General features: G+C 38.3%; 1 protein-coding gene across 1 annotated transcript; it reads left to right on the top strand.

The window, feature by feature from the left end:
- Window positions 1-2,046: 2,046 nt before the first annotated feature.
- LOC306754423 (potassium voltage-gated channel subfamily KQT member 2-like) lies at window positions 2,047-9,535 on the top strand (the record flags this gene model as incomplete). Its single annotated transcript, XM_079238441.1, has 6 exons — window positions 2,047-2,060; window positions 2,265-2,470; window positions 4,784-4,889; window positions 5,253-5,384; window positions 8,451-8,544; window positions 8,684-9,535. The coding sequence occupies 6 exons, from the start codon at window positions 2,047-2,049 to the stop codon at window positions 9,533-9,535; spliced, it is 1,404 nt and encodes a 467-aa protein (XP_079094567.1).
- Window positions 9,536-19,883: the final 10,348 nt, after the last annotated feature.

Genomic DNA, 19,883 nt, shown 5'->3' with positions numbered 1-19,883 from the left:
ATGTTAAAATACCAAGATTTAATCTCACAATATTTGTTGCAAAGAATTGGGCTCAGTTCTCCACCTCCTCTGACTTGAGGTTTTTACAAGTTGTACAACCGTCACACAACAGATGACAGTTCAGAAAGCAGCACACAAGCTCAAATGGCAAAACCACACATGGCAAGTTGATCTGAAATACTACAGCTGCCCTGAATGAAAGTCTGCAGCATGGTGGAGCACCAGCTGGACAGCAGACCATCGGCCAACTGAATATGACTGACAGCCCAGCCAGCCACTCACAGATTAGTCAATGATCAACAGCTAGCCAACCATCTGTTTGCAACCAAACACAAAAATCTGAATATTGAAACATGTGCCTTGGACTGGGGCTGTAACAATAGGCAATGCTGCCTCCTTCTGGTAATACTGTGCACATTTTTTTTAAAATCAAGATAATTATCAGTGCGTATCCATATCTTGGGAATTTAATTACATAAATAAATTGTAACTGTTTATTTGTTTGTTTATTTATTTATTGATTAATTGATTTATTTATGTGTTTTTGGCTCAACCCTAACAGCATGGAGGAGTCATGATTTAAAGCATGTTATGATGCCAACTTGCACTGTGTAATGTGTGTCTTTTCTCCTCACAGGAAGGAGTCTCAGACTGAAACCTCTCCCAGGTCTGTGAGCTGATTGCTTTTTTTATGTCTTCTCATCTTCCTTTGGCTTCTCTTCAATCCTGCTCTTAGCTGCTGCTGAGGCACTCTTCTTGAGGGAGTGTGTGTGCGGTACATCTGTGTGCGAGCATTGGTTTGTGGGTTAGGGTGTTGAACATGGACATGGCTGTGTGATAAGTGCCTCCTTCAAGAATGGCCATGCTGCGTTTGCTCACATGCTCAAAGATCAGCTCAGTTTGGCCTCACTCCCAACTGGCATCTTTCCTGAGTATTCACCAATAAGCTGTTCTTTGGTAGCTTTCAGCATCACCTCAAGAACATTTATTTTGGACCCTTCAAGAGCTCTGCTTGATTTTTAATCACACTGTTTTTGACTGAGGAAACATGTGTAATTATTGACAATGTGGTAACACTTTATCAGAACTGCTTTCTTTATAAACCATTTTAATATGCCATGAAGCCTTAATATTAAATGTGATTCTTAAAATTAAACAAAAAACAAATATTTGTACCATTTAAATTGCAAAACAACCAAAGATGTTTTTATATGACTTTGGAAATTAACTGTAAACTACAGTTAAAATAAAGTGTTACTGGCATCACTGTATGGCACACATTCCTGTTTTCTGTGAACGTATCCACTGCTATTTTATCCTTTTTGTGTCTCCTCTACTGCCCACCACTCCAGTAATGAAAATGCACACAAAGCCAGACTTTGTGGGTGCTGCCCGAGAACTATTAGGTATAGTTGCTGCACAGATACTAACAACTGCACTGCAAGTTTGTGTGTTTCTTTCATTTTCTACCTGTTTCTTTCCTTCCTTAAAACACAAATAAAGTGAGAAGAATCCCAGAGTAAGGTCATATTTTGTTGAGATTTAACTAACCTCCTTTTTAAAGTACCTTAGAGCTGTCAGTAATGCGAACGTGTCGAGTTATAAGATTGAAGTGAAAGTAAGAGCTACTCTGCCTACATGCTTTACTTTTTTTTCGCAGCATAGAAGCAGTTATACACCATCGTTTAGGTCCTGTCACTGTTGATTTATGGTTTCTGTTTAGTAATGTCTTTATGCAGTTCAGTTGCTTGCTGCCTTTTTTTTTTTTTGCCAAATCAGCCCTTATGAAATTCTGTTCAGCAGGCAAGGTGCATAATGCAGAGCACCTAACAATTCCCGAGTATCTGATGGAGCATAGAGTTTGAGGGTGAATTCTTTTTTTTTTTGCATGATTTGTGTTCACTTTTTTTTTTTTTTTGCGTAGAGTGAGACCAGAGTTCTTCCTTTTGAGAAGTACAGTGCCACTTTGCTCCCCATGCATGCCTGCTTGTAGCTTCCTGCTGCTTGCCTGAACCACTGAATGCTCTACAATGCTCGTATGTGGACATGGCTCCTCTGCTGTAGGACATTGCCCTTTTTGCGTTTCTTCTGAGGTAAGATTAATCATCATGTCAATGCTGAATTCCACATAATTCCAAAGCTTACACAAAAACGAGGATTAATACATTTAAGTGCAGATGGTCATTTATTAAATTAATGCTGATGTAAGTCAATAGCATAGCTGTGTTGGTTAAGTTTCCCTTCTTGTTACCTGCTCTATGTAGTCGCAAGGCCAGTATAAAGGACAAGGTCTTTCCCAGCCCTTCCAAGACTCCTGTGGTTAAGGGGAAGGCCTCCTCTCCAGGGCCAGAGGAAGGCGCTGAAGCAAGCCCTGGCAAGGTCTCCAAGAGCTGGAGCTTCACTGAGAAGAATAAAGGCCAGAAGCATGGCTTCAGAGTTCGAGGCAGCACTTCACGCCAAAATTCAGAGGGTGAGGAAACTGCACACAACACAGAATCCAAATAGTTTAATTATAAAATAAAATTACAGCAGGAGTCTGGCTTGTATGGAAAAGATTAATTTTGCTGAAGATACCATGATAAAGCAGTTTAGATATTGAAATCAGGTATCTGTTATGTCTTGTACATCTATAGTTGAGGCTGTAAGATGTCAGAGTTGTTTGATAAACCAAAATATTTAAAAAAAAAATCAATTGTCTGTCTGGTAAATAAGAAACTACAGTACCTAGAAATATCTGGTTTCAGTGTAGCTTTGCTATCCACAGTAACATCTTTGCTGTCCACGGTAACCAGGGACTGGAAGCTAATGGTATCTGCTTAAGAAAAGAATGCATCCTCTATTCCCAATAACCAAGACTTAAAGACTATTTAGAGATATTAAAATGATTATAAAAAAAAAAAATAATAATGAAAATCTAATTTATATTTAAAGGTAATTGCTATGTTCTTATCTATGAATAAATGTAACTGGCTAGGCTAAGTGCAGTCTTTCTATGATTCACAACAAGCTTTAACAGTGCACCAGTCTATGAGGAGGTTGCATCATCGTATCTTATCAATCATGCAGTTTTATTGACAAGTGTTGCAAACTTAATGTTGTTTCACATCAAATGAAACATCACAACATACATGAGTAAATTAATAATGAAGCTTTTCACAGTTAAGGATTTTTGTGATAATGATGAGCCTTAAGCAGAGCTCTGGGTGACTCCACACCAGCTCCGAAAATTCCCACCTGTGCACCTTTGGAAGAGGGTCAGGTTTTCTTTGTAATGCACTCAAAACTAATAGTTTCATAGAAGGCAAGATTATTGCTACAGTTTCACCTGCATGTGTGTGAAAATGTGAAGACAACAGGAACATTTTATTGAAAACAAAAGTTAATATTTCTACACTGCAGAAAACACAGACTGACATTTCTTTTAGATACTGCCAACGTGTACCAGGCAGTACATATGCCTTATTTCATCCAGGCCACTGTATCACTGTCGACAAATATATTTGTCTTCTTCACCATTTCTACGCTTTTTTGTTGAACAATTTAAACCAATTCTCATTAGCTGTTTCTCTTCTTTCACCTCATGACATGTTAAAGTGCTGATTGAAATGCAGGACGAAGACTTTGGACTGAAGAGTTCTCCAGGTTAGACAAGTGACATGTCTTTAGTTTCGACTGCAATATATGCTATTTAATGTTTAGTTATACGCTTTATTATGTGATCTGAAGCTGTATAGTTTGCGTTTGGTTTGTATGAATATATGAGAAGATAGACCAGACCTTTCAAACATGAACCAGAAGCTATTCAATGGATTCCATACATTTCCATGTTTGGAACCGAGTTCTCTGCCATTGTCATCCAGTTAGAATCCAAAACAAATCTTTTCCCATGTCTCTCCCCTCTCTCTTTCTCTCTCTCTTCTTTTGCAGCAATTGAAGGTTTAATAAGTAAGAAATTGGGATATTTTGATGGTTCGCTTCTTTGAGAGAAATTCTTGAAAGACTAGTCGGCTTTACCCACATCTCGAAACCTGCATGCTGAAATCTGCTGAGATATCCTCACTTGACATGAAGCCCCTTTTGTCTTAAATTCTATTTTGTTCTCTGTGGTGTCTGGGATTTCTAAAGCATGAGGATAGCTGGAAGCAAGCATGAATGTTTTAGTTAATTTACATTTATTCAGTTCTTAAAACATGCCACAAATGATTATTTAGTTTTTCTTTTTTTATGTTTTCTTTTTTTTTTGTACAGCAAGGAGTAGACCAAGCTAGCAGTGGGTTCAGGTCAAATTGTGCCAAGGCAGGCGAAACCCAGAGCTGACCTAAGTACATAATGCCCTAAATCCCTGCTTTATAAAAGACCTGCATGAGAAGATCTCACTTTCCCTACCAGATTTTCATATTTTCTATAATTAGGCCCAGACACCTGTTTGCAAAAACCTGAAGAGCGCTAGCGCACCTTCTGGCTAAACTAAACAAGCTGTTAACGATGCTTATCTGTAAATGGTGGTGGGAAGAGAGCGCTTAACATTAATGGTTTCAGTAAAGCTTTATTACATGTGCACTATCCTTCAATTCTGCACCACACAAGTCTTTTTTTCCTGTCGTTTCACAAGGCTCGTTCACTGCACTCACAACCTGGCTAAGTGGCTTGAAACCAACTTGACAAAGGAATTTTGCATCGGTAAAGATAAAAGCAACAGCAGCCCCGCTTTGCTTCAGCTGTTGGCACCTGCATGTGGAAGGAGATTATATATTCTTTAAATGCCCTTGTCTTTCCTCTCCAGAGGCAAGCCTCCCAGGAGAGGAAATTGGCGACGATAAGAGCTGCCACTGCGAGTTCCTCACCCAAGAATTACCACCTGGATTGAAAATTACTATTAGGGCAGTTTGGTAAGTATGGACTGTAGTTTCACTCCCTCTGGTTCTGATGCAAAATTGCATTTATATGATATATTCTGACTTTTACAGCTTACAACCAACTTGGTCTAGCTTTAAACCTCATTGTGTTCATTTAGTTGAGAGTACAGACTTTCTCTTCAGTGACAGATTATAAGAAAATATTTCTTTCTTGGCTACCTTCGCTGTTTGTTTGTACCTGATCCATCTGATTGTCTTGCTATGAGGATTTTGTTCAGTGGTATTATAATCCACATAAATTATGTCCCAAATTATTAACAATAAATAATATTAGCTAAGAAATAATGTCCATTACACACATGCAGAAAGATGCAATTATGTGTGTTTCTCTCCCAGTATCATGAAGTTTCTGGTGTCAAAGAGGAAGTTTAAAGAGAGCTTGCGGCCTTATGATGTCATGGACGTGATCGAACAGTACTCTGCAGGTCACCTGGACATGTTGTCTCGCATTAAGAATCTACAGTCCAGGCAAGTGCACCTTCACTATTTGAGCCATTTCATGTGAAATACTATTATTTTAGTAGGAAAATATTTCAATAATGGCTCAGTTAAAAAATAATAGCAGTCATTCACTAACATAGTGGATACACACATGTTGTAATACATGAGTCATTGATTTGCCCGTTTCATCAGTCGAAAAACATGTGTTGTATTCAGATCTGTTTTATATCAGTAGTTTTGATCTAATATCATAGTATGATTCACCCCTTCACAAATTCATTCGATAAAACATTGATGTGTTCTCTATATCAGTTTTTTCTCCTGTAAATAAGCTCCTTCACATCTAGATGTCCCGAAGGTCTAACATGTAAAAGAAATATATTCCAAGAGATAAAAACATACATTTTCATCCATGAAGCAAGTCAGACTCACCGTTTGTTCTGTGTGTATGGAATATATTGAAACTGGTTCTCCATAGCTGATGTGATTCCCTCGTTGCTTCATTTTGCATTGCACTCATATCGTCTCTGTGTGCCTTGCCAGGATAGATATGATTGTGGGGCCCCCTCCCCCAACAACACCTCGCCATAAGAAGTCCACTGAAGGTCCTAGGTTAGGTTAATGGACTGCACTTTTAGAATGACCATTTGATCGGCATTATTCTCCTTATATCATAGTTCAAATACTGGAGCAGTGACAGTCATGTGAAAAATATAACACAACCTCTTACAAGTTTTTATACATAAGGACAACATAGAAAACCCCCTGGTCCTCATTAGGTTTTGAGATTAGGTACATCCAACCACAAATTTACAGAAAATATGGATTTTCAGATTTTATACTGTATAATTATTAATTTGAGAAAAGCTAAACCAAAAAGTTGAGGGAATGTCTAAAAAACTGCACCCAGCTTCTTCCTTCCTAGGGTTAGTAGCATAGACCGTATGAAAGATGGACGGAGCCTTCAGCGGTTAAAAGTGAAGCCTATGCGGAAGTGCATAAAACTGCAGTTCCCCTTCATCCACTAGGGGCTGGCTGCAAAACAGAGCAAATCTCCATAGACTCCCATGTTAAAAAGACCAACTTCACAGCAGAAATATACATGTTTACAGCCTGGTACAAAAATCCATTTTTGCTTTAATAGGTCAGGTTTACCTTCATGATACCTGTGGGGGGAGTGAATTTTTTTCTAACTTGCTCGTTTAAAAGTAATTTAATCTCAAAGTTCGGCATATTTAGGGGCGTGTCCTTTTGATTGACAGGTACCCAACCTCCCGCTTCAAGTAAGAAGAACGTAGAACAACCGCGGTTTCTAGCTGGTTAGCAACGTGACTTAGCTTTAGCCTGCTTACCTCCGTTAGCTGGTTAGCTCCTGTTATCTCCTGGTATCTCCTGGTTAGCTTGGTTAGCTCTTAGCTACAGAAAGCTCGGAATTCGCTTGATGTCAATCATCCAACATGACGCTCACAGCCCCCCTCTCAGCTCCACCTCTTTGCCCATATTAGTATTTTCCGGGCGAGACGACATGCATGCCTCTTCCAAGATGGCGGTGTAAGGAACTGCCCACTGAGTTTCGATTTAGCTCTTCAGAAACCTATGGGTGACGTCACGGAGGCTCCGTCCTTTATATACAGTCTACGGTTAGTAGCAACCAGGCCCTGCTAATCAAATGCACTTGATCAAGATGCATCAATTAAATGTTATAATTCATGATGACATGATGAGAAAAAGACTTAACAAATTGCTTGTTTGGAAGGACTTCGGGGAGAAATTGTCAACTCTTAAAAACGTAACACAATGACATGAGGTTTGCAAAGTGTGCATCTGATTTGATGCAGCTTTGTGAGATGCTGTATGTGCAAAAGGTCAATTCATACAACTTTTTTCATTAAAAACAAACAGCATATCAAAACAAATACCTCTGACATCACCTGCCAAGTACAGATTCAGAGGTTCATGATTTACACTTGTTTTGAAGTCATTAAACCAACATCTTCTGTATCTCTTCTGTATAGCTAAGATGTGAGATGGATAAATTCATACAGAAAACAAAAACAGGCTTTATGTTTAGCTATTATAGGTGGTTCTACGTGCCATTTAATGACACATGCTACATAATTAGGTTACATTTTTATTGAATAGATAGGGGATAAAAGAAATATATTTAAAATATTTATGTAAGGTTTTATTTACATAATCTTAAGGCCATGAAAACTACATGCATTTTAAATTATAAGTCCTGACATGTAAAACTTTAGAAGTGAAAGAGGATGTTCTTTTTTCAGATGACTGTACATGCTACCTTAACATTATGATTGATGGACCCCTTTTGAGTTCAGGCCACTTGATTTGTCTCAAAGAAATGAGGGAAATCAATACCTAAATATTAGCGTAAAGAAAATGTTTCAATCAATTTGTTTAATCTGAATTTTAAGGTTCTTTATTTAGTTTATGTCTCAAGTCATATTAGATGTTTTAAAGAAAAGGCAAAAAACCAAAACAAACAAACAAAATAAAAAAACAAACAAACAAAAAAAAAAACTGAAACAACAGACGGCCAAAAATGAAATAAGCAAAACAACCAAAATGTGTAACAGATCCACTGTGGCTTGCTTGTTAGTGAGCCACATCATATGGCTTCACTCAACAGGGGTTTGAAGTGCTAGATGCTTGTTCTCATAGCGGAGAAAAAGGGAGAGCTCCCCCAGCAGGATGCAATGGAAATGAAGCATGAAGCACCACAAAAGCATGCCAAGTGATGCATTTTGGCCCCAGACAAAATATCTCTCAACTGAGCTTTTATTTCTGCTTGATTTCATAATGCACGTCGCCACTGCATTCACAAAAAACAAACAAAAAACCCAATACTTTTCATGATATGTTCACTTTCTTGTATGTTACTGTCATCCTTTTTCATTCAGACATGTTTATTTAGATTTTAACAACACTCACTGCCAGACATTATTTCATATTTTCCATGCAGAACTAATCCATATTTTGGCATTATAGAATTCTTAAGCTGAAATGACTTATTTCTCATACAACATTAGATTCGTCTTCTTACATCTAAGATTTACTTCTCTCAAATACTAGAGTTGACCAGATAGTTGGTAAAAGTCCAAAAGTTGAAGGCGATGCTGCAGAGGACCAGAGCATGATGGGGCGTCTAGTTAAAGTGGAAAAGCAGGTATGAGTATTTCTCCATGTTGTAATCCAGGTCAGCATCTGTTAGTGTCTGTAAATCACACTTTTCTGAATATTACAATACTTAAATGTCAATGGAGACTGACAATATGTCCTTATTGTGTGTTTTTCTCTCATTGCAGGTGCTCTGCATGGACAGGAAACTTGATTTCCTCGTCAACGTCTACGTGCAGCGCATGGGCATTCCTCACTCTGAAACAGAGGCCTTTTTTAATTCCAAAGAGCCGTATCCAGCCCCGCCTTACCACAGCCTAGAGGAGACAAAGGAGAAGGAAGAAGAGGTGATTAAGGAGGAAGAGAAGGGGAAGACATGCTCAGTACCGGATTTTCCGTGCTCTGATGGCTCTCTTGAAAAAAGGGATCCTTTGCTTGGTCAGTCTGTTGCAAAATCGGCAAGCACTCCGTCTGACAGCAACAGCCGTCCTTCTACCTCCTGGAAGCACCAGCTGCAGCACCCCCTTAGCCAGCCTGCCTGGGGCAGCAGCATTGCCAACACCCCTTCACCAATTTGTGGCAGCGGCGATCATTCGCCCAAGCTGTTCCGCCTGCCCCCTCCACCTGCTCCAGTTTACGACCGATCCTCTTCTGGTCAAGGTGGAAGTGGCAGAGAGAGTGGTTCTCAGAGCAGGAGACGACACAGGAGGCAGAGGTGTCAGCAGGAGGCCACCGCAGTGGAGAGTGACACCTCAATCTCCATCCCATCTGTTGACCACGAGGAGCTGGAACGCTCCTTCAGCGGCTTCAGCATCTCTCAGGCCAAAGTGGACTTCTTTGGGCCGTCCTTCTTTACAGGCTCAGTAGGAGGAGGAGGAGCAGCGACTGAAGCGGAAAATGGAACATTAATGTGTGCCAGGGTCAGGCCTTTCATAGCTGAGGGCGAATCAGACACAGACTCTGACCTGTATGCCCCTTCACCTCTGTCCTTTACTGGAGAGGTCTCATGTGGAGAAAGGGGATTCCCAGGACTGAAGTAAGTCAGCAAGCGCTGCTCTGTGGGGGCTGGCCAGGCTGGTGGAGAGAGAGAGACAGGTGCCAACATGAGTCGTGTCCTTCAACCCCGAAGCCGAGTGACTAATTATTGATGACGATACTAAGATCTTAGGTTGTGTGGATTCGAATGAAAATTTCTTCATTACCGAATGTGGTCAAGTATAACCTCCAAACAACAGAGGTCTTCCTTTATCACCTTTTAAAAATGTTTGTAATCAAACATTTCACAAGCAGTGCATACTTAGTTGCTTTACATTCGATAAGATCTTGGATGAAAGAAAAATAATAGCTATCATTTTTTAAAAACTTGAATTTAGTTTTATCTTTTTGATTTTTAAGTCAAAAGAGATAGAACTGAGTGGATAATGTATAGCACTTTTTGCATTTAACTAGCACTTTATTTATTTTTTATTTGTTTGCTTTGTTTTAAATGGTGAGTGACAAAATATAGTGGGAGCTTACGATGCAAGAATATTGAGTACTTAGTGTAATGTCTTGAAAACCTCTACACCTTTGAATGACATGAGGTGTTATGACATCAACCCTTATCCATGAAAAAAAAAATGTTTGCTTGCTTTCCACATCCTTAATTCAGCCTGTTTATACAGAAAAAACCTCCCTCGAGTATAATAAGTACTTCCCCATTAACGAACCAGTGAACCCCTTGCATGGCATGTGAAATGGTTGATTTTAGGACCGTGTTAAGCAGGCTTTAAACCAAATAGTGGTCAAAAGTCAGCTCTAAAAGTGTGGGGTTTATTTAATTGATTATAAAAAGATTATTCCATAAGGATACAGTGTGGTGAATAAAACATAAAAATGTGCATGCATGACTGGTTTCAAGCTGCAGTGTTTTAATGTTTCAAAATTCATGCTTGAATTCCAATCATGTAAATGCTGCCTGAGCTTGCTTATTTTAGTGCCTCTTTTTGGGGGGGAGGAGTAGGGTGCTGCAAAAATGTACAAAATTTAAATACAGGGTTAAATAGAGGGCTGAATTTAACACTAATTTTGTATTGGACATAGATCTAATTTTTTGAGGTTGGATTCTGTAAATTTGGATTGGAACTTGCAGACTTGTCACTCAGAAATGATGGTGTTTAGCCGGCTATGCATTTGTGAATTCATTAAGAATATCTGATGCTATGTCAGTTGTGCCCTGTAATGAGGAAATGCAATAAAAAGCAAGCTAGGCAATCAAGAACCATCCTTAACACACACATTGCCTTATTTTCACACAACAACCCATTTTATAAGTCCTTAAATAAATAATTTCATGTTTTACATTTAATAACATTGTAGAAGTACATTTTCAAGGGTTATATAAAGGTAACAAAGGTTACACATAAAGCTGTTGATAATGCTGTCATTTTAAGCATGAGTGGTTCTTATTAAACTAACCTCCTCTTACATTTGAACATTATTACTGACATGATAACTGAAGAAATGTCATTGAGTAGATACAATTCACATTAATTCCATTGCCTTTCTCAAAGGAAGAGATGAGCCTGCTGGCATGTTTTGTACAACCAGCGAAAAGGACCAGAAAGGTTTTACATGACAGTTCTACACCAATGTGTTAATTCACTTTCATCTCCTTCAATAATAAAAAAAATCTTTTTAAATCACTAAAAATGACGTATTTGGTTTTATTTTTTTAAGGGCACAAGGGCATAAGCGTTCAAGGGTGCATGGGACCTAAGTTCCTGATCTTCCTTCCGTTCCTTCTTAATATGCACAGGATGGTGTAATACTGCTCAAGTCTCACTAGGTGGCGACCAAGATCTTAATTTTTTCTCGGCTATACCTATCCTAGATGGTTGGAAGTTGTCTACATCAGCAAAACCATCACTTGACTTTATCAAACAACCACTTAACGCCTGGTGGTTATTATCAGTGAAGCTGCAGAGAAGCATTTTCACGTCTGAAGCTTAACCTCAGGTCAGCCAATTAGTTAAGTGTTGCAAAGCCAGGACTTTAGTTGGACAAGATGACACATATAAGAATTGATCAGCCCATTAATAAAAGTCAGGTGATGCGACATAGGGCCTTGGGCTTATTTACTCGCTGCAGCACCCAGGGAATCGCAGACAGCGTGACAACCCGAAGCATTGACCAAAGGACAAACTACCAACAGAGCAGGAATTTAAATTTAACGTATATTGCTTTGAATTATGTATATAATCATTAATAACACTAACTGAATAGGGAAATTTTACATCAAGAATAGACCTAGAATGTTGTGTTTTTCCATCAAACTTTTCCTCACACACAAACAGATAAAGGAATAATCGCAAAAAGTATGATGGATTTTTCCAGTTATAAAGTATATAAATATTGCACACTGAAAATAGATCAATTTGACTTCTTTTATGTATCTAGCTTTATAAAGTAGACTTTTAAACCCATATTTTTCTTTCATTATTCCACTCTGAATACCCACTTTATCTCTTTCAGGGTAGCTGGAGTTTATCCCATATCACCAAGCAAGAAATGGGCTGCTCTCCGAACAGGTAGCCAGTCCAACAAAGGGGCCGTACAGAAACAAACTAATAAGCATGCTCACTTTCACAGTTTAGATCTCCAGATAGTTTTCCAGCTGACACTTGAAAGGGGAAGTTTTGTGCTGGGAGGCCACTGGTGATGCAACAACACATCGATCTAGATAAAAAAAAAAAAAAAAAAAAAAAAAAAATCAGTTCTGTGATCAGAAAGCGCATAGCGTTGATTCAAGTTAAGAATATATAAACTGAACATGAATATAACTCAGTACCAGAAAAAAGAAAAAAAAAAAAAGTATGGTGTAGTTTAATGTAGTGAATGCTGATATTCAAAGGTGTGGTGTGTAACTTTGTTAATGTCAGGGTGGATTATATTCGTACTGGTGCTGGCATAACTAACTTCTACAGATAATTAGTTTGAGACTCTGGAAAGAAAAATGTTTATACCATTTTCTTCTTTAATGTGTACAAAAAGAAAATTATTCTTTTTTTTCTTTTACATTTTAAATATTTAATTTCAATATTTGTAACATGGCATGGGAAACAATTAATTTTTTAAAGAAACTTTTTTTTTTTTTATTATTTAAATTCCAATTAGGCTCAGCAATAACTATTCTCATATCTTAGGTAACTTTTGTTATTTGATAATAATGAAAATGATTACGTTAGATCAACATATGACAGCATCTCATATCATTTACTGGCTCTTGAACCCAGTTGAACTGAAATGAAATCATGCCATGCTAACATCCATGACATAAGCAAACCAAATTGCTTTCCAAGGAATCAGTATAATATTGTATTTTGATCAAACTGTATGTTTGATCAAAATGAAATTGTTTGTCTTATGATCTAGGCTTAAACATTCAAACACTAGCAAAACTCAACACCAAATTAATAAACCAAAAATGGAAAACAATGTAAATATGGCAAAGAAAATAAAGCTTATGAACTTTCCTTTTGACCTACGTGAAGCATGAAGCTTCCGACAGTAGAGCTTCAAAGATCGCTGGGACATGCAAACTCAACCACATTAAGCTAGTGGCTTAGGGAAGAACTTGCCTATTATGCCCTTTCTTTATATCAAGGGCAGCAAAGCCCAGACAAAAAGAGCAATCATGTTCACTTTGTTGTCACTAATGTTTTTATTTTTTTTATTTATAAACTCAAATTAAGATTCACTTGACCCTAATGACCATTTCTATACCTAACAGAATACTTTTCTAACAACTATAGTTTTACATACTGAAATAAAAACCCTATTTCTTTGTTTGTGGAGTTGCTACTTTTCTGCATGAGTCCAGTATTCGGTTATCCGGAGCCCACTGGTGCAGGGCCTTTAAGATGAGAGATTTGTATTTAAACTGTGTCTTCAGATAGAGAAAGGACACTGACCCCTTGATGATGGATGGCAAGACCAAACAATCAATAAAACCATTACCGATTTCACTCCTATGAAGGTCCTGACAAAAGAGGACCCAAAACAAATTAATTGTATGCATTTTTATGTGACATGTTTCAAAGATAAAAGGAAACCAGTGAAAAATCAACGCTTTCCAATATCAATAATAAACAATTTTACCCTGTATAGTATTTCCCTTTTTTATTAGAGAAAAAAATTACTTTCCAACTACTGACTTGATTATATTTCACTGGTGTAAATGAAGGTATTTTTTCTTTAAATGGGCTCTTATCAAACATCAAAGCTCCAGTTTTACCAGAAATCCCTTTCTGCATTTACATCTGAGAGAAAGAAATAACTGTGTGTCCTTGAGTCCAGCTGTATTGTGTACAGCTCTGGTGGTGTCCATGCAAACACTTTATGTATGTACAGTGTTAGGTAACATCAGTAATAAGTCATCAGTGTAAACCAAGTGCAGGCACAGATGACCTTCCTTTCTTTGTCTTCAACACACACACACTCAAATACATACAATACACACAATGACTGTGTATGGGTCACTAGTTGTGTAAATAATATTGGCCTACATATATCACAATTTACAGTCATTACACACTGGCTGCATTTTAGACAAAGCCTTTGTAAGATGACAACAGGCAATCTGTATTGCTTTACTGCTTTTTAATGGCAATGGATTGTAATTCTGCTTAAACCAGCAGTATAGCACTACAATTTTATAAAGCTAGAAATATATGAAAGCATAAACATATACACAATACCACATAGCCTCATATGAGATGGACATATAATATTTTCCGTGTTTTAACTTAAGTAAATACACAAATATGAGGTAACATAGTTTCAATATGTAAAATAATTACTATCATCAAAGGAAGAGGTTCACTATGTAACTTTAATATGACATAATATGTGTCACAGGTTCTTCCAGAATGATCATTTTACAAAGCTTACATCAATGATGTTAAAATTTTGAGAGAATCCAGATATTGGATCTTGTGAAGAATGATACCTGGAGCTAAATCTTTGATTGCACACAGCTTATCATTTATCTTCAGAAAATTACTGAACTTAATTGATCTTAACTCCCTCCAAGCCTTTTGTCAAAACCAGGTCTAGTCATCCTTTTTTCAGGCCTTATGAAAGATAAAAATTTATTGATGAATATTCTGACTTGACAAATTAGCTTAAAAAAATATTTAGCCTGTAAAATCAAGGTGACTGTGCCTTTACCGATGAGCATATAGAGTAAAATAGTTTATATGACTATCTATACATAAATAGTACCAAAGAATAAATTATAATAATAAATCAAAATGACATCTTATGCAAAATGTTTGGACAAAAGCTTTTTAAATAATTCGAAAAGCCCCCTGCCTCACAGCCCTAAAAATAACTAACATAATTGAAATGAAAATGTACCTGTTAATAGTGATAAATATCATAAAACTAATATGTAGACACAAAACATTGGCTTTGAAAAGCATGGCTTGTAGTGCAGTTACTGTGTCATTAATATAATCCCCCCACATTTATCCTGTTTCATCGCACGCAAAAAACATATACAACACTTTTTTAAATATGACTTTTTTTTTCTCTATTATTCAACTTCAATAAAACAATAACAGTTGCATAAAACAGGATATGCATTTGCCTGGAAATGTGATCTGCATAACTAATTGCCACACCATTAGCTAAGAAATGCTGTAACCCCCAGAGGTATTGTAAATACTCTATTAGCTGATGGGTTCCTACATTGTACTGTACTTAATTACACTGCCAGGTGTAAAGGAGTGATATATAACCTTATATAGTCTTCACATTACAGCAGTAGAATCTTAAACCAACACAAGTGAAAAGACAATTCAAAACCTAACATTTAGCTCATATAGATCACCTCAACTCATGATGAGGTTTGATCTATTATTTTTCATGAATTCTTGTCAGTTACATTGCATTACATTTGTTGTAATTCAAAGTTACTAAATATTCACTCTCGTGAAAACAAAGAGAAACTTACCTCCTTTATTATGAAAGTCCAACTTCTCTGAAATTACTTACTGATATCTACATTTTGTAACCCAGATTACTCGCTAAGTAATAGAATTTCCTATTTTCCGATGGTCAGTTAATGCACCACAGAGATGCTTCGTGTTCAGCAAAGTGCTGCGCCAGAACTTTCCTTTTCCTCCTGCAAAGTGGATGAGAAACACGTAGCTCCCGATCTCTTAACAACTTCTCTGTCATTTGGGTGAAATTTAGCCTTGGCTGTCCCTTAAAGGGGACGGCCTAACCTCCATATTTAAGCCGAATATGGTGCTTCACCACAGTGGTGCGACCATGAGACAGATCGTTAACTGTGAACACTTCTGGGACACATTCAAGCTTGGCGATAATACGTTCTCCATTCTTCTGGGATGGGTGATTCATCAAGACAGAGTTTGAACTTTTCCACATCAGGCTTCTCATTACAAGGAGCATTCAGATCAGGTTTTAAGGGTGAAACAGACTGAGCTGCACACACTTGGGGAACCATGCTTCCTGGTTGTAGTGTGACACTATGACTACTCAAGTTCAGTAGAACAATTGGAATCTTGTTCTTAGCCCTGTATAGAACATCCATTAAGGCAGTTTCAAGAAACAAGCCACCAGGCAACTTGTGGTGTTGATGTGGCTCAAGAATAAAATTTGAATTTGGAGTGTTCTTCTGGAGCCTCACATTACCCATGACACAACACCCTTGGTTACTAGGGATGGTGACTCTTTCCATGCAACCTAACTGGAATTGTGTGGCCATCCACTTGTGTGTGAGCCAAGTGCTGAAGTACCAGGACTATGCCCTTAGAGCACAACCTGTAAATGAAATCTGGACTATCATGTTCAAATAACTTATCGTACAATCTCAACATTGCATTAGTACCAATCAAAAAAGGTGTTTGGCTGTTTAAATGGCAGTCAGGCGCAACAAGAGCCAAAACAACCAACTCCTCCTCTTTGCCCGTAATGTTTTCAGGAAAGGTGATGCAGATCTCAGCATAACCAGAGTAGGGGACATGCAGCCCACCTACTCCTTCAATTTCAAGCAATGCTTGAATTGGTTGAATGGAGAGATGTGAAAGGTAATGTTTGTGAAACAATTCTGACATTGTAATAACCATTGTTGTAACTTGTGATCCACTATACATAATGGATTCACATTGCACATCTTCAACAAAGACAGAAGCTGCACAACGGGGACCTATGAGACCAATTGGCAAGTGGGATTTGGGACCAGAATCTGGAGCCTCTGCCTGTATCTTTTTTGTCCTCTGGAAATAGTCATGTTGGTCAACTCATCTGGGACTGGTATTGACCTCAGCTCCTGGTCTTCCCACTACAGGGGCGGCTAAAAATTTAAAGCAAAAGGATCTGTGGCCTGTTGGGCTTGGAACATCTCTTGCTTTTCCTTTAACTGTGCATTGTTCTGACAAACTAGTGTCTGGTTGGGTTAATTTGTTCATCTAGCATTTTGGCAGAAACTCCTCTAGAAATGGTCCTAATGAGGAGGGCATGGAGCGTATTCAAAAACGCAGAGGGTTTCATTTTATTGTTCTGATTGGAGCTGAGGAATGTTGTGAACAATTTTTTCCCATCCTCTATAACACCAAATGCAGAATCAAGCTGACTGACATAAACACTGGGTAGAGAGTTCATACCGAGTAGCTTAACAACATCTGCTGCTAGACTGAGTAGATTTTCAAGTATTTTCCTGACCTTCAGTGCATCATCAAGGGAGGAATCACTAAGGATGAGATCCACCTGAGTATGCCAAGTTTCATAGTCTACCTCACCACTGGATCTAGGAGTACAGCCAGAAAAAGTACATAGACTGATTTGAGTTGACCCCAAATTTGTTGGGCCATTTTTGATTATGTGTTCAACGATGACTTTCTGGATCTGAGGTGGATTAACGAGATTGTGGTCAAGATTCATGGGGTATACTACTGCACTAGCAGGTACACTATGGTCTTGTGTCTGGTATGCAGGCTCATTCAGAATACCAGTCACAGCATCATGGAGGGATAAATTACTATCCCTAGCTGTTCGCAGCTTTGGGTCAAAAATCTTGATGTTGTCTTGACCTCCTTGGACTTCACTTTGAATCACAGTCAAAAACCCGACTTTACTTGTACCTCCAACAGCTTCGAGTTCTTCCAAGTACCTGCGAGCTATCTCCTTGCCTATCTCTTCTTGCACAACATCTTGAATGGTCCTAACAGACCAGTTGACAGCAGGATCATTAGGGCTGGGCAAGTCACCTAACATCTGGGGGTTGATTTTGGAAACAGCTTGTTCAGATGAATATTCTTTCAGACATCTCCTCTCTTGATGGTTTGCTTCATCAGGAATGTAAACTATCTTAGAAACTTTACCATCACATGAGAAAACTTCAGAAATGTCCTCAACAGTGTATATCTCTTCAATGCCAGTCACATAAAGTGAACGTTGGCCATGTACACCACAGCAATTGCAAAGGTCGATGTTCAACTAAGTGAACAAAAAAAAAAAAGTATGTGTGTATTGTGGCCTGTAAAATAGCTAATTCATTACCAATCACCTGGCTGGCTCACCACTTTGCAAGACACCTGTGCTAGTAACATAGCCCAGGCACCTTAAAATCAGGACTTTTGACAATGGGTAACTCAATCAGCATCTGTATAATCAAATTCAACACAATGTTCAGATGCAAAGTCAGTCAGTTCATAGAGTCCATAGAGTTACAAAGAATTCAATTATGTCTAACTACCATCAGAACTAGGTTTCAAAAGTAGAAGACAACACATTTATTTTGAAATAAAAAAAAGACAAAAATCCAACACGAGTTGGTTCTTTGGGTTTCTGTCCTATATTGTACATAAAATGAACCAATAAAGCCACACCGCTGTTCATGTTGTCTCACTCAATGTCTTCCATGTGAGAATAAAGAATGGTCCTTGACCTTTGGCTTTTCTTTTTCCCAAAACAAAAAAATACAAGAGCTCAGGAAAAATAAAGTGCAATGTTGGGGCCCTTAAATTTATTCCTACCACTCCCTTGGAACAGTGCGATGTTTAGAGGCAACAACATCCAGGGAGTCAGAGGATCCACCTGCAGTGATTGCTTCTCACAGGGCAGAATGGCTCAGGGGAGTCATCTAATGAAGATCGCTGTGCAGAAATTCTTCCAACAGAACCGGATACTCATGAGAAGGGGGGGGGGGGGGGGACCAACCAGAGGAGTCCTGTGTAATGGTGATAACCTGTCGGACTAGACACAGCTTCACGTGCACACAGCTACGTGGCTTCTTACTCAAGTTTCCAAAATGTGAAGAGATTGGGAGCTACGTGTTTCACATCTGCTTTGCAGGAGGAAAAGAAAGGTTCTAGCACAGCACTTCGCTGAAGACGCTGCATCTCTGTGGTGCATTCACTGACCACCGGAAAATAGGAAATTCTATCACTTAGTGAGTAACCTGGGTTGCAATTGCATCATACATACGTACATGACATTATATATACGTATATATACGTATATATATATATACGTACATTATATAGATGCCAATGAGTGGGGAAAAAATAAATGATGCACACTGCCTGACCACCAGCTGGATTTAACTAAGCAAATACGTACAGGCCCTCCATTGCATAATTACTGCATGGGTGATTTTCTTTCAGTTATCAATGAGTAGCTTCTCATATCTTTAACAACGACATGGAAAGAGACAACTTGTGGTTGTGGAAAAGATGTTCGTCTGGGGTCAAGTCACTGTCATGCAACAAGCAGAGAAAACAGAATCTAAGAAGGAGAAACTACTAGAACTGGGTTAAGAACTGTTCAATGTGTTATTAAAAACTGGTTGTATAGTGGAGAACCATTATCTTCCAGGAAGAAATGAGATTGAAAATAAAAATCCTGAATGATGGTGATCAGCATTCACATTTGGTCCCATCAAATTCAAGCAAAACAACAGTAGAACCATGTTTAATTTAAAGTAAGAACAGTTCTGTATGCCCAATACGAAGGAAACTCAAGGAATTAGGACTGAACAGCTGTGTAGGTATAAGAAAACTTCTGATGAACTTGAGAAACACCGGAGAAAAAGCCAATTTGTTATGATGGGGGCTGCAGTTGGTTAGGTCTATAGGCTTAACAACAATATGTGTCTAAAGAAGTCAGCTGAATACCTGAATATAATGAATAACCATGTTATTCCATCAATGGATTATGGATTTTTTTTTTCTTCCCTGATGGCACAGACGTATTTCAAGATGCTGACAATGCTGGGATTCTTTGGGCTGAAAATGTGCAAGAGTGGTTCAGTGAGCATCATTTTCACACAGATTGGCCACCACAGAGTCCAGACCTGAACCGCCATTAAAGAAAAGGGTT

This window comes from Telmatherina bonti (genome assembly GCF_933228915.1).
Source record: "Telmatherina bonti genome assembly, chromosome: 4".
Taxonomy (NCBI): Eukaryota; Metazoa; Chordata; class Actinopteri; order Atheriniformes; family Telmatherinidae; genus Telmatherina; species Telmatherina bonti.
This window is presented reverse-complemented; position numbering and strand designations above follow the sequence as displayed.